The 15,969-nt window shown below is 44.1% G+C and overlaps 1 protein-coding gene across 1 annotated transcript in view; it reads left to right on the top strand.

Annotated features, from left to right (window-relative positions):
• Nucleotides 1–15,969, top strand: part of LOC307243381 (leucine-rich repeat transmembrane neuronal protein 4-like) — a gene marked incomplete at its 3' end in the record, with an annotated part of 82,416 nt that overhangs the window by 17,609 nt on the left and 48,838 nt on the right. Inside the window, exon 2 of the mRNA XM_080018181.1 lies at nt 8,442–10,090. Coding sequence (XP_079874307.1) covers nt 8,442–10,090 — 1,649 coding nt within the window. The remainder of the gene's footprint in view (nt 1–8,441; nt 10,091–15,969) is intronic.

The following is a 15,969-nucleotide window of genomic DNA, read 5'->3' on the forward strand; positions in this document are numbered from 1 at the left end:
GGCTGACTGAATGCTGACTGACTGCTGACTGATGGCTGACTGACTGACGGCTGACTGACTGATGGCTGACTGAATGCTGACTGACTGCTGACTGACTGAGGGCTGACTGACTGATGGCTGACTGAATGCTGACTGACTGCTGACTGATGGCTGACTGACTAACGGCTGACTGACTGATGGCTGACTGAATGCTGACTGACTGCTGACTGACGGCTGACTGACTGATGGCTGACTGAATGCTGACTGACCGCTGACTGGCCGCTGGGACGCCAACTGCAAATTTCCACGCTTGTATCTTGGAGCAGTCGGTCGCAAGTCAATAGAAATTTTAGCGACTATCGCTACTGGTATCTTGGATCAGTTGGTAGTAGATGCAGTCGTTAGTCGAGGTACCACTGTATATATATATATATATATATATATATATATATATATATATATAATTGTTGCTTGTTGCGTCCTATTTCCATCGCAGTAATGCCAGAGATTTACCTCCAACCCATGACACGATTAGTTAATTTACTCAGCGGTCGCTAATTCATCACGTCACAAAGCAACATCACGGTTATGGACCATCGTTCTGTATTGTTCTATATCGTCACGATGGAGAAGGGATGGAGGGCTTTGCGAGGATCCTACGAGGAATCAGGAATCTACTACGCGAGCTGCTGCCACCCTAACACCTTTAACGAAGAGTAACGACCCCGCGAGGAATCCGAAGCGCCGGGGTTGGGATGTTCTCCCTCCACTGTGCGTCTTACTTAAAACAAAGCAAATAAAAAGGCAAACGACTCCCACGGGCGTCGTGTCCAGTGGGTTTTTATCACCGTGGGGGGAAATCCATGCCTCTCTGACACCGCTAATTGAAACGATCGCCCGGCGTCAATAAGCCGATCGCGATGTTGTAGCTCTCGATCTCCCTTTGGATCCCTGTGTTATTTTGACGCGCTGTGCATGTGTGCGGTTGGAGTGTGAGGGATCCGACTCGATGGGGCTTCAGGGCTCGCTGGAGGGGCTTAAGTTAGCCGCTCTAACCGCTCCGATGGGAGTAGCATTTCGGTGGAAGTGATGAGTCTGTAAATTGCGGCGGATGCTTGGCCCCGGCTGAGATAGTACACCATCAACCCCCCCACCCCCACCCCTCCACCACCACCACCACCACCACCACCAGCAGCAGCAGCACTCTAATTGAGGTGATGGAGGAGGCGGGCGGTGCATAACGGCGTGGCTTTGAGGACTCAAGGCGGCTTCATTTATAACTCACTAAGCACTGAATTCTCTCTGGTGTAGCCTCAGTTATTCCCTTTGACTCGTCGTTGCCTATTCATTCATACTGCACCTTGCTCCGTCTGCCCTTTCCCAGCTCTGCATCACGACAAAAGACGAAATTCAAAAGACGGATTCTTTCATCAGCGCCTGTCCGCGCAATTTGTTGCCTGAATGAAATGTCATCATTCCAAACTGGTGGTCATTTATTTGAGGTGCTAATTCTCGGCACTTGGCACTGAACCCCCCCCCAAAAAAAAGACTTGCTGGAAGTCTCATTTCTCGTGGAGAGCTGGAAATCGCCGGTGGTAAGCCCCTCCCCTTTTGTGACAAGCCACACCCCTCTACAGTAAGCCCCACCCCTTTGCGATGCAGAATGTTTCTCTTTCTGATCGGATGTGTTGTTGATGTGTCTCTTTTTTTCAACAAATTTCAGATCCCACACTCCGACCGGAAGCGGCTGTTGCTAAGCAACTGGCAAGTTAGGGTATAGCTTGTTGGAACTGGGCTAAAACTAAGTATCTATCCAATCCTATGTATTCAAAATAATGATTTATTTTACAGTGATGTTGGGTGTCACCAATATGATCACAAAATGAATTCATGGGGTTTTCGCAAAAACTACATGAAGGGAGTTTTACACTTTTAGATTCGATGAAAAATGATAAACCACTGAAAAAAAGATTTTTCTATATACACTTACGTCCGTTCCAACAGTCGGTTCAGTTGTCGGATTCAGAGTAAAGGCGTCTTTAGTGTCACGTTCCACATGTTGTGCTTACCACAGCCAAAAAAATATATATATATATATATAATAATAAATAGGTAATAATTAAACATAATAATACAATTGTATAAAACACTCTAAGCAGGATATATTTTTTCGTATTTTTCTGTTTTGCGTTCTGCAAGTATAGTTAAAATAAGGGGGCCAACACATCTGTGGGACTGAGAAGTGGAATGTTCTACTTTTCATTCCCTTTTAATGACAGCGGAGCGCTTACATCTGACATTAGCAGCCGGGATATGTCATGGCAGACGGCACTGTGCTTCAATTTGACGTTTTATTATCGGCCGCGACCTCCTGTGTGTGATGGGATCATTGAGAGTTCTCCATTATAGATGAGGCGGCATGCATATGGTGTCCTTTAGAGAAGAAGACAAAGCTTTTGAAGGACGGTAAATGCTCTGAATGAGAGGACAGGGGTAGCGGCGTGCGGTACACGCCGCTGTATGTGGGATCATGTTTTTCAACACATCTATACCAATGGATGTGCCGCCTCAGAGTTCAGCTCACGAGTCGTCTTTCACTCACGTGATGCAGACGTCAATACCAGTTCCTCAACCTCTGATCCCTGACGCTCGCGAGTTGTCAACGCCAAAGCCGCTGCTAGTGGGTGGATCCAGCAAGAGGGGAAGGAATCTATGGATGCGTGCCCTTCAATTATCTCAACAACCCTTCATTCGATGTACTTCACACTTCGGGGGTCGCTGGGGTCCCAAGGACGTGCGGAGCGCACCGTGCGTTACACCCACTGACCCAAACGAACCACAAGTCGGGGAAAAACTCAACGACTCCTGTTACTCTGTGACTCGTTAGGAACCGAGTCATACCTTTCATAATACTAACACCCCTATAGTTCAGACTTGCACTTTTGACCTCGCAACACAAGAGCTTGTTTCCATTCTTTATGTGTTCTGAAACAGCACTATGTAACTTTTGGTATTTGGCGCCCCTACAGTTTCTGCGTGCGATTGCACTTTTGTCAGAAAAATAATCAATTTTTTAATAATCAAAATGATCAAATTTGAACCTTATCGCTCACGTTCCAATAACAGTCTGTTTTTATGAACACCAATGTAATGTGCGCCTAGTGCGGCAAGCACTCGGTCCAGGGCTCCAGGGGAGCCGCGGGGTCCAGAGGGCGTGGGGAGGGACGGGGCCCCGCCCTGCCACCGGTGCAGGGACCAGATGTGCCGGACCTGGCTCACACGCGCGAGTCAGAGGGCGAAGCAGCACGCCGGCCGAGGTGCGGGCGCCGGGCGCGCCGCTGCCCCGTGTCGTCCGCACCGCAGGGGGAGCGGAGCGGCAAGGTTTTGTGTGAGCCTTATCACTGGACGTTTTGACCGGCAGGTTTATCATTCATCGTTTGTGTTTCTTTTAAGCATTTTACCATGCAAAAAACTGTATTTACAGGAGCCAAACATCAAGGAAGTGAGGTAGCGCGGCAGAGCGTAACGCACTTTTCCCACATTTTCGAACCTGAACACCAAAGTTACATAGTGCAAGAACAGGCGTTGGGGGGTGTGGGTGGGGGTGAAAGAGGTGCAGTCCTCAATATTACAAGACCTTAAGGATAAAGAAGTTACATAACGTTGCTTTAAGTGGAATTCGAAGCGACTTCTCACGCCACAGAAACTCTGAGATAGAAGGTACGTCTGTGTGTATGTTCGTGTGCATTTTACATTTCATTGATCAGACGCTTTTATCCAAAGCGACTTACAATTATTCAAACAGCGACGGACGCAGTCATCAGGAGCAATTAGGGGTTAAGTGTCTTGCTCAAGGACACTACAGCATGCTAGCAGGAGGAGCCTGGGATCCAGCCAGCAACCTTTAGATCACTAGACCACCAGCTCTACCTCCTGAGCTACCATCCCCATGTGTGTGTTTGTGTGTGTGTGTGTGTGTGTGTGTGTGTGTGTTTGTGTGTGTGTTTGTGTGTGTGTGCGTGTGTGCGTGCGTGTGTGCGCATGTGTGTGTGTGTGCATGTGTGTGTGTGCATGTGTGTGTGTGCATGTGTGTGTGTGTGTGTGTGTGTCTGTGTGTGTGTGTGTGTGTGTGTTGAGGCACTGTGCATAAGCAACAGGGTTCTCTAGGTCATGGTAATATAATTCTGCACAAATCAAAATGCATGAATGAATAACATGAAGTAAGATATATTTTATCTCTTTTTTTAATCCCCCCGTCCCATGCTGCACACGTCTCCTGTGCAGTGAATCATGTCAGAAAGTATTCCATCTATCTCATACGTGAACAAAAATCAAATTTTTCCATAAAGTTCCAACGAAGGGGAAGTTTTAAAGTTCGATGCTATTAATAAATATAAAATAATAGTAGATACATTTCCAGAAGGATAAAATAATATGTCCTTTTTTCCTGGTCTTTTGTTTTGTTAATGAAATTCAAAAATAAACCGTATTTTTAGCAAAAATATCAACAGCTTTTTTTTTTTTTTTTTTAGGGAGTACTACTGGAGAAGAGACATTGTTTTAAATTCTGAAAAAAAAAAAAAACGAACGCCGATGTTTCCTTGAGTAAAATCTCACGGAGCCGCTATCAAAGATAAGAGATTCACGGATACCAACGCTTCACACAGTCTGTGCAATTTAGGATTTAGGATGCCTGGCGCAGATAGAGACGGCGGGAATAATTATGCACTTTTAATCTCTTATCATTGTCTAAAAAATCTGGGCCATCAGCAGATAGAAGAACATATATATATATAAGATAGAATTCAAAAGTTTGGAAATTTAAAAGCTGGAACAAATGGATAAGTTATGAAGTAATAACAGTGTCGGACATATTTTCAACACTCGTTCAGTTTGCCTCATTATCCCGTGGGGATGGAAAAAGTTTGTTGATCGGGCTCTTTACGAGCGCCTGTAAAAATGAGTTGTTTTCTGACTCTTAGTTTGTTTGAGTCGGCTCTGAGTCGGGAATGGAATTCTCACCAGATCATTTTAACACGTCTAAATTATTTATCAAGGGTGTAATGCAAAGTGTAAAGCAGTCACATTCAATCAATGCGTTTACATGCCATGGATACCCCAATAAAGCTCTGTTTTCGGGTTAAGGTAATAATTAAGGTGTTTAAGGTGTTTACGTGTGTTTGGAGCGGCGTGGTCGGGTTATTGAGTGTCAGAAAGTGACCCTTCTTGTGTTCCGTCCTCTCCGACACTTTCCTCAATAAGTCCCCATTTGGCTTTCTGCGTCACCCTCTAATCAAATTACATTCCACTTAAACTAATTTCCAATGACTAGGGCAGAACCTCCCCGCTGATTCCGGCCTCGCCCGGCTTCCTGTGACGCCGGAACATTGGAATGAAGAAATGGGCCCAGAATGTAATTTGTTATCGGAAAAGTTGCCTTTGTGTGTAGTGCAATGAATTAAGTCTCGTTAATTACTTTTCTTTCACCGGAAACATAAGTATATTGAAAAAAGAAATGTCATACGAAGTTTTCACAGTTTAAAGATGAATACAAATTTGCAACTAAAACACAATCATATGGTTAGTTGATAGTGTCTGAGAAAATAAATAAATAAATGAACAAATAATATATATGTTAACTTAGATGTATTATTATAATTATAATTATAATTATTATTATTATTGTTATTATTATTGTTGTTTTAGCTTCAAATAATATGAATATATTATGTCATATATTTTTTACATGTCTCAGACAGTAACTTGGTAGTGTAGCTGCGTTTCATCAACAGAACATTTAGCGTTCATTGAGTTTGCATTTTGGGATATTTAAACAGCCATACTGTACATCAATTCATCTTCTGGAGTAAAATCACAAAGTAATTACTGGGCTCATTGAATTTCTATTTCTTATTCAGGCATGTATTGAATTGCATCGTTAAAATGAGTCATTCTTTGAACACTCTGGTTTTTTCCTTTATTTATGGTTAAAATGACGGAGGACATCTAGTTTTGTGTGGGACAAACGGTTATTTTGGCAGACTGTTGAGAGGTCGTCTTAGTCTCACTTTTCGCTGAATATTTTTTTTTTTCTCAAGTTGTTTCATTTGACTGTTGATAGCCTAGGTTTGGTGTATGAACATGATCGCTGTTTTAGTCGAGAAAAACGATTTGAAAACGGTAAATTCATGTTTTTTCTTGCGTCCATTTGCTATTGCTGCAAACTTGAATGTCATGGTGTCATTGAGATGAGTGCACCGTACGCCCCAGACTCCTAGAACTGCAGGATTGAATAATGATGAAATCCTCACTCTATACACTTAACTTTTCCCACTAACTTTGTTTGTGAAAGGCATTTTATAAATAAAGGTTTTCTTACTTAACATTGTTCTAAATTTATTATATGCTGTAGCAAGTAACACATATGTGTTGAAAGTAGAATTTTTTACAGGCGCATTGAACTACCCAACGTTTGTGATGCGGCATACGACGTAACATAGAAGTGATTTAAACTGAAATCACTGAACCATTCAAGGGCAAAACGAGGACTCTTCTGGTGAATTTTGGTTGTTTTGTTCAGCTTGTCCATTCATTTCCATCCCAGGCCTCTTCCTGCGTAGCGTCCAGGCTTTGCACCGTCTGCTTTGCTGTGTTTTTTCATTTGCCATGTAGACATCGGGTCTTTTCAAATGTTCATTAGCGTCTGAAACCCCAGCGCTGCCCAAACAGCCCACTGGTACGGATCCTGCCGTTGGGCGGACCGCCTCCCCGTTCTGTGGATCCGGTTTCAGCCTCTCCTTCCATCCATTGTCCTCCATCACTATCGCTCCATCCTCCGCTCTCCCTCTCCCTGATCCTGCCGCTCCTCCGTCCTGGTCGATTGCAGCCACCGACCCATATGGCGGCACTTTAACCCTGCCGAGGAGGGGCAGTGGCCCGGGAGGCTGAGCCGGTCGTCTAGTAATCCCGAGCTTGCCAGTTCCATTCCCCGGCTCCTCCTGGAAGCGCGCTGAAGTGTCTTTGAGCAAGGCACTTAACCCCCCTAACGGCTCCCCTTGAGCCTCTCACGGCCGCCCGTGCTCCATCGGCGTAGGAGTGAGCTGTAAGTCGCTTTGGACAAACGTGTCTGAGGAACGACATGACGACGTGCTAGTAGAGCTCGACACTCAGCCCCGAGCTGCTCCCGCCGGCTGGATTCATACACCGCACACCTCGCATGGCTGCCTCCGCCATGGGTGTATGAATAAAGCGCTCTGGATGAAAGCGTCTGCTAAATGACGTAATGTAATGTAATGCATCAAGTGCGGCCGCTCTATATAAGCTTTGCTGTGCTGTCATGCAGTTCATTATTTTAAAAAGTTTGACAGCCCTAATATGCATGTATGAGCACCCTGGATATGGTACTCTGCGTTGTGTTGTTGGTGCTGGTGTTGTGTGGAGAAAAGGAGACGGAGAACCCTTTAACTGCATCCGGAATCTGGCAGCGCAAAACAATCATACATTTGTTGCTGTATAGCACAGTATGAAGTCTTATCTTAAACATTTTAAGATAAGGTAATATAATATACAGTAAATGAAATGATATACAGCAATTTACCAAATTTAATTATCTTAAAAATTGCCGCAGGCCAACCAATGGAAATGTGCCTAAATTTGCATTGTATCAATCGCAACATTTCTATTGTTGGCTTAAAATTCCTTCGATATTTGTATGTCAACATACAGTTGTGGAATCTGATGATTTTGCGGAACGATTGTCAGCTCAAATAATTGGGATGGTGTGATTTTGTAATGAGGGGATATGCCGGTGGTCACTGAGCACGGTGGCCCAGTGGTAAGCTCTGTTGCTTCACAGCAGAAAGGTCCTGGGTTTTGAATCCCGGGCGCTGCACTGTGTGGAGATTGCATGTTTGCACACACCCTATGTTAGGGTGTGCGGGGTTTCCTCTCACCATCACACACATGTACAGTCTGTTAGGGGCTTTATACTCCTGTCGTTGGCACTGGCTGAATAGCTGGAGTTGGTCACCGGGCGAGGCATTGCAGCAGCCTACTTCTCCTAGGTACAGTATAGGATGGGTCAAATGCAGAGAACTAATTTCCCCCAGAGGGATTAATAAAGTATAATAAATAAATCTCTTGGCTGCTCCAATCCTATTAGACTATTCCATTAATCCCCTATCCTGTGTGACAAAACAACTTTTTTCTCCATAATTTAATATTTTACCTTCGAGCCTCTCTCTCTGAAATCGTCCCTTAATCCTTTAACTAAGCACCCCAATTTACTCAGCTGGCAGATCTGGTGCAATAGACGGAAACCGTTATATTACTGGAAAGACGGGACCGGCATTCCTTCATTGCTCCATGTCAACTTCAGTGTCAACCAATGAAGATGTTTACCAAATTTTCTGTTCATAGCAATACTTACATTTTCATTTGTCGATTTCCTTCTCCCTCTGTAGGTCCAGTGCTGAGTGATGGACGACTGGCACATCTCCTCTTCCCTCTACTCGTCTTTCTCTTGCAAGCCCCCCTACTGTTCGGCTTTGGCGAGCGCACCTGCCCGACCAACTGCCGCTGCGAGGGGAAGATTGTCCACTGTGAGTCAGCCGGCTTTGTGGATGTTCCCGAAAACATCTCGGTCGGCTGCCAGGGTCTCTCGCTGCGCTACAATGACCTGCACACCCTGCTCCCCTATCAGTTCGCTCACCTGAACCAGCTGCTCTGGATATACCTGGACCACAATCAGATCTCTGTCCTGGACAGCCGAGCCTTCCAGGGTGTGCGGCGGCTGAAGGAACTGATCCTGAGCTCCAACAAGATCACGTCGCTGCACAACGCAACATTCCATGGGATCCCCAACCTCCGCAGTCTAGACCTGTCGTACAACAAGTTGGAAGTGCTGCAGCCAGGTCAGTTCCACGGTTTGCGGAAGCTGCAAAACCTTCACCTGCGTTCCAATGGCCTGACGAACATACCCATTCGAGCGTTCCTGGAGTGCAGAAGTTTGGAGTTTCTAGATCTGGGCTACAACCGAATCAAAGCCCTTACTCGGACGACATTCTTAGGGCTGCAGAAGCTGATGGAACTGCACCTGGAGCACAACCAGTTCTCCAGGATCAACTTCTTTCTCTTCCCCCGGCTGGCCAACCTCAGGTCGCTCTACCTGCAGTGGAATCGGATCAGGGTGGTCAACCAAGGACTGCCGTGGACGTGGTACACACTGCAGAAGCTGGACCTGTCCGGTAACGAGATCCAGACCCTGGATCCAGCCGTTTTCCACTGTCTGCCCAACCTTCAGTTCCTCAACCTAGAATCCAACAAGCTATCGAATGTGTCTCAGGAAGCGGTGTCTGCTTGGATCTCACTCACCTCCATCAGCCTGGCTGGGAACATGTGGGACTGCGGGGTGGGTATTTGCCCTCTTGTGGCCTGGTTGAGGAACTTCCGGGGCAACAAAGACACCACTATGATCTGCAGCAGCCCAAAGTATCTTCAGGGAGAGAAAATTATGGAGGTCACACGGAATCACGGCATTTGTGAGGAGAACGACTACTATCAAACTGAAACGCCCTCGCCAACCCCAGAGCTTATATCGGAAATAATCTCGGACCCCACCTTTGTCATCTATAGCGCCTCTCCACCCCTGCAATCCACTACCACCATGGGTCCCGTCCCTCCACCCAGACCCCAGCCTATCCCATACCCCATTTTCCCTGGCCACGTGAGCAAGGATCCAAGAGACTCCGCTCCTCGAATCCGACCAACCCGCAACAGCCTGCTGATCACACCGCCACCGTCTATAGAGCACATGACTCTGCACAAGGTGGTGGTGGGCAGCGTGGCCATCTTCTTCACCATGTCCCTCATCCTGACAATTATCTATGTCCTGTGGCGGCGCTACCCGGACGCGCCCCGGTTGCTGCAGCAGCGATCCATGGTGGGACGCAAGCATCGCAGGAAGAGCCCCGAGCCGGAGCAGAACCTGAGCTCCCAGCTTCAGGAGTACTACATGAGCTACAACCCGGCGGCCGCTCCGGAGGCGCTGGAGGTGCTGGGCAACGGCACCGGAACCTGCACTTGCACAATCTCTGGCTCCAGGGAGTGCGAGGTATGACCCATCGCATCCGCCTTAGAATAAAAAAAAAAAAAAAAAAAAATCAAAACACAAAGGCCCAACAGAGAGGTAAATCTTTTATCAGGCATGCGATGTAGAGAGAGACCATTCTGAATGAGAGTTACGCACCTTTGTCCCTTGGTTCATGATACAACATACCTTATTTCCCAATGAGGAGTCTTAAATGAGTTACTTAGTTTTACTTTCAAAGTCAAAGACACACTTGTGGTTGAACCAGGGGCAGCGGTCCATAACTTGGGTTCAAAGGACTGCCTAACTACACTGACACATGTTCCACAAACAGCTATTAATTAGAATGGCTTTGTTTACTCATCCACTCTCCACCAGAACTGTCATCCGATTTGCCTCTTATTATGCATCTATTATTCTTTTTTTTTTTTTTTCATCATAACAAAATTTCCGTATTCAATGTCCCCCTTTTGGTTTTATTTTTCTTTTGGTGTTATTGTCCTAATGCTTTTTGATGATGAGGCCGCCGTCAGAGCGCGTTGACAGCGCTCCACAGCAGCATGGCATGGCTCACTGGATGCTCTCAATCCCGTTGTCACAAGTGGTTCTTTCACTTACAGTATATTTTCTCGGGGGATAAAACACTGACTTTGTTCATTTCCCCATTTCCTGTGTGTGTGTGTGTGTGTGTGTGTGTGTGTGTGTGTGTGTGTGCGTGCGTGCGTGTGCCTTTGTGTGCTGCTGTGTATGTACATGCGTTATATCAGAATCACATTCACAATGAGTTTATTCCGCCAAGTACATTGTAATATGCGAGGACAAACCTCTGTTTACGGCCCTCCCCAACACTTCCTTCCAGACGTCCCCGTTTGGGTTTTTGCGTCTCCATCCTTCTATATTTAGCTCCCTCATCAAACTCAGCATAACAACGCTCTCACTTTGCCAGCAAAAGTGCCCCCGTTTACTGGCGGCTGCTACGGTGACCGTTGTTTATCGCCCTAAACAACGGCAGCCGGGTTTGTTTGCGGTTTCGGATCTACCGATCGTGTGCGGGTTTCAGGCACTTACGCGCCGCGATAAACGGAAACGAGGGAGCAGGAATCCAGGTGCATTCTTGGGGTGGAGCTTGCTTTGATTCCCAGTGGAGCCGAAATGAAGATAATCAGGGTGAAGTGGTCACATGACGGCTGCAATGGTCTGAATATCTCCTTTGCCTGATTGTGATCGGCTTATTCGAGTGCATGTAAAGGCACTGACTGGTCCACCTTGCGTACACCGTAGGTGAGTGCGTGTGCATCCTCTGTGTAGTCGTGGACATTTCTACAGCCCATCTAATGTTTAATATGCATAGAGCTACAGCTTCATTTAGATCACTGGGTCAAATTTTCCAAAAAAAACAAAGCCCTCCGTCCGAGTGATATTTCCAACACTGCAGTGTCGTATCAAGCACTTATAGCATTATGGATTGATGGGGTGGTATTGATCCCCCGCAGTGGAATGTACCACTGAGCGGAGAGCGAGCGGGGGTCGCACGCATCGGTGGTATTTAATGCAACTAATGGAGGAAAGATGTGGCACATTTTTTAACTTGCTCGCTGTCCGCACAGCTGAAAAGCCCAAATGCTGGTTTCCATGGTTGGGTTGGTGTGTCACGCCGCTCTGGGCCCGTACATTACTCAGAACCGAAAGTCATTTGCACAAATCCCTGTACAGTATATAGCTAAAACATGTATGACTTGTAATATCATTTTTACATATAAATATATAAATGATTCAATTCAGTTTAATTAAAAATGTATAGTACAGGTTTTATTCATTCAGTTGTCAATTTTAGTCCAGCTCTACATAATTAACACCAAGTCACCCTCCTCAAATAAATTGTGTGTTATAAAAAAAAAAAAAATCCAAATATAGAAAGATATATATAAGCCACGCCCACCCTCTGAGTGGAACCAGAGGGCCAGTGACCACGTTTGATCAGATTAGATAAGGACCTTGTACCTGTCACTCAAAGCTCAGCTCATGAATATTAACGAGGGCGAGACCACGCCCCATTCAGCTCCGCAGATGACTTCATTATGGATGCAACTATAGAGACATAATTCATGTCAAGACTTATTTATGATTTTTGGCCTTGGTCTTTAGATGCGGATCCCTCAAACCGGATAAGGAGCTTTATAGTTCCGTCGTTTTATCGTCAAACTCCTCAAAGCTCAGAAGTTTGCGACGTGCGAGCTTTGATCTCACACATCGTGGCTTTTTTTTTTTCCCACGGATGCAGCTTTTTAAAAAGAGCCGGCGGGATCCAAATTCAACATTTTTTTTCTTCTTCATGTTTAAAGGTGAGAGCGTCTGTAATCTGAGGGAGCTATCTGTGTGGAAAGCCCGGAGGGAATTCCAGATCAAAGCACGCCCGAAGGCCACGAAAACACTTTTTAAAAATGACATTCACAGACATATCACAATATCGGCGTGTGAATTAAAACCAAATGGAACAAAACGGAAAATTATCCAATAAAACGACCTTAATAGGACTAATTCATAATATATGAGAAATATTAGAATCGTTATCCTTCATTTAGATCTCGACAGGACAATGTCTTCTTTTGAGGACTGTGCCATGTGATAATGTCAAATTATCCCCCACAAATGAGAATGTAAACGCTTGAGCAAATACTATATTTAAGGAAAACGACATTAGAGGAAAAATGTGTTCTTCCCCAGTGTGATGTGTTATACAGTGATGCTGAAGTTGTATATAATAATAATAACAACAACAATAATACTATTAATATCAATAATAATATAAATATCAATAATAATAATTATAATAATAATAATAATATTATTATTATTTTATATATATAAAAGCACTGCAGCAATGGTTATAATAATAAATGATAACAAATTTTTCCAGTAAAAAAAAAAATAGTGCCATTCAATGTCATCATTTTCACATTTATTGAAGTTCCTCCATGTTAGCTATGTGTGTGTATGCATACCTTATTTTCATTTTTCTGTCCTTTATTTTGACCTCCATCTTACTTCTTATCCCTCCACCGAGTTGATTTGACTGTTTTTTGCTGCTGCGATGCCTGAGTTTCATGGGGATTGATGACGTGCGATCTCATCTGATCTCATCTCATCTGTTGTGATCTGATCTGCTCTTATCTGATCTTATTTGATCTGATCTTCAGTCGTCCCTGGGCGCCGGGGTGTCGTTATTTTTGAGGAATGTGATCTGCGGCAGTAGCTATTAGCGAGGGGTTTTCCTTTGTCCCCCAACGTCTAAACCACTTCCAGGATTTTCTCTTTATTCAGTATTTGATCAAATCTCTCCCGAATTATGATGCTTTTTGGTTTGATATCAAACCTGGTCTCAAACAAAGGCTCCGACAGCCCAGTGCATGTAATCAGGCTTCATCTGAGGCACACTTTGTTATGGTTGAATTATTCAACAAATAAATATCCACTCTTCTCTCACCAATTCTCTAATTGTGTTGCCGTGACTTTTTTAAGGGACGTGAACAGAATTGAAGCTTAAAGCGCGTGCAGGAGCCTTGAACTCTGCACAAATAATAGAGCTAATGTGTCAGAGGTGTGTTATAACTTTCGTAATCCATTATTTACGCACATAATCCTTTGAAAGGGGACCTATTATTTTCCTTTTCAACGAGTTAATGTGGGTCTCTGAGGTCCCCAAAACACGCTTTTGAAGTTTTAGATTCAGATTATGCATTCTAGCCATTCTAACATGCCTCTAAACCAGAGGTCTCAAACTCAAATGACCTGGGGGCCACTGGCCAGGTTGTCTTCTTCTAGGAGGGCCGTGTTGAACGGCATGGATAAACCAGGCTGTTTTGCTTTGTTTTGTTTTGTTTTGTTTTGTTTTTCTCTCCCACACATTCGTGAATTGCCTTGTAATACTGATAGGCTATGTTCACACTGCAGGCAAAAGTGGCCCGAATAAAAATGTTTTTGCTCATATGTAACTCTGTTGAGTATTTCCATAACAGTGTGAACAGCACAAAGCACAAGAGAATTAGGGCCACGTAAAAAAAAAAAAGCACCTCTGTGTTTCGAGAATAAACTCGGAATTGCGAACGGCGGCCTCCCCCACGCCGAAATGACTGCATTTCCTTATTGAGCAATAAATCTGAATTGAGCACCCAGGCTTGCAGTGTGAACGTAGCCTTAGAAGCAGCTCCCTTATGATCTATTTAAGTCTGTCTTATATTTGGAAAACATTATGTACATTTGTGTTGATTAATTAAGCGCTGTGATTTGAATAAAAAATGGCGGGCCAGATATATCAATAAATTATCACCATGAAGCGGGACCACATTAAATCGTCTCGTAGGCCGGATGTGGCCCTCGGGCCTGTGGTTTGGGGCCCCTGCTCTGAACCATCTGGTTACCGTCCGTTAAGCGGGAGGGGCCACCCTCCCGAGGCCCCGGGGTCTGTGAGCCAATGGGGTTTGAGCCATGACTCCGGGTTCTGTAACTTTCACTGATTTCACCTCATTAGTCCACCAAAATGTGTTTTGGTACAAATTTGGGACGGGAAATAATCAATCCTCACTCATATGAGTCCTACAAGACAGTTGGTATTAACTCCCCTTTCTTTTGAAAGATTTGTGCTGGTCCGTGCAGCCAACAACCGAGCACTTCCCATGCCGAGCTCATAGCTTAGCTCTTAGCCACCGGACAGGCCAGCGGTGGCCCTCCAGCCATGGGTGGAGCTCCTCAGATGGAGGGAGGTTCCAATTCTACTGACGCTCCAACGTGGCGTAGGGTTGAGAGACACATCTGAACGTCTTGTTTCACCACAGGTTTCCTGAAAAGGACAGCTCACAACAAACCGACTGTGTCGTCTTATTTCTCAGCGTGTGTGTTCGTAGGACCATCAGAGGCTCAAATGTATGTGCACAAGCAATGCCATTAAAGACTAAACCGTATATGGAAATGTGCTTATTCCAATAGTTACTAGTAACTTTTTGAGTGTTACTAGTCAAAATGTATAAGGTTCTAAATATTAAACACTAGTACTTTAGTACATTAGTGACTAGTGCCTTTGTCAGTTGTTACGAGTAACAATTTTTTTTAATTGAAAGTTAAACTATCAACGAGCTGTTTTGACGGTGATACAAAATGTTTTGTTTTGCAAGAAAAGTACTACTAATGAAAAAAATACTAGTGTTCAATGGATAGCGAATAGAAAAAATAAAATTGATACTAGTAACAATAAAAATAGATACTAGTGACAATGTAAGAAGATGCTAGTATCAATAAGAATAGATACTATTAACAATGGGAATAGATACTAGTACCAACAGGAATATATACTAGTAACAATGAGAATATATACTAGTAACAATAGGAATAGATACTAGCATCAATGTAGATACAAGTACAATGGGAATAGATACTAGCAACAATGGGAATAGATACTAGTAACAATGGGAATATGTACTAGTAACAATAGGAATATATACTGGTAACAATGGAATATATACTAGTAACAATGGGAATGGATACTAGTGACAATGGGAATAGATACTAGTAACAATGAGAATAGATACTAGTAACAATGGGAATAGATACTAGCAACTGGGAATAGATACTAGTAACAATGGGAATAGATACTAGTAACTGGGAATAGATACTAGTAACAATATGAATATATACTTGTAACAATGGGAATAGATACTAGTAACAATAGGAATTGATACTGGTCACTGGGAATATATACTAGTAACAATGGGAATAGATACAAGTGACTGGGAATAGATATTAGTAACAATGGAAATAGATACTAGTAACTGGGAATAGATACTAGTGACAATGGCAATAGATATTATTAACTGTGAATAGACACTAGTAACAATGGGAATAGACACGAG

The sequence above is a fragment of the Zeus faber genome (assembly GCF_960531495.2).
Source record: "Zeus faber genome assembly, chromosome: 17".
NCBI classification, from domain to species: domain Eukaryota; kingdom Metazoa; phylum Chordata; class Actinopteri; order Zeiformes; family Zeidae; genus Zeus; species Zeus faber.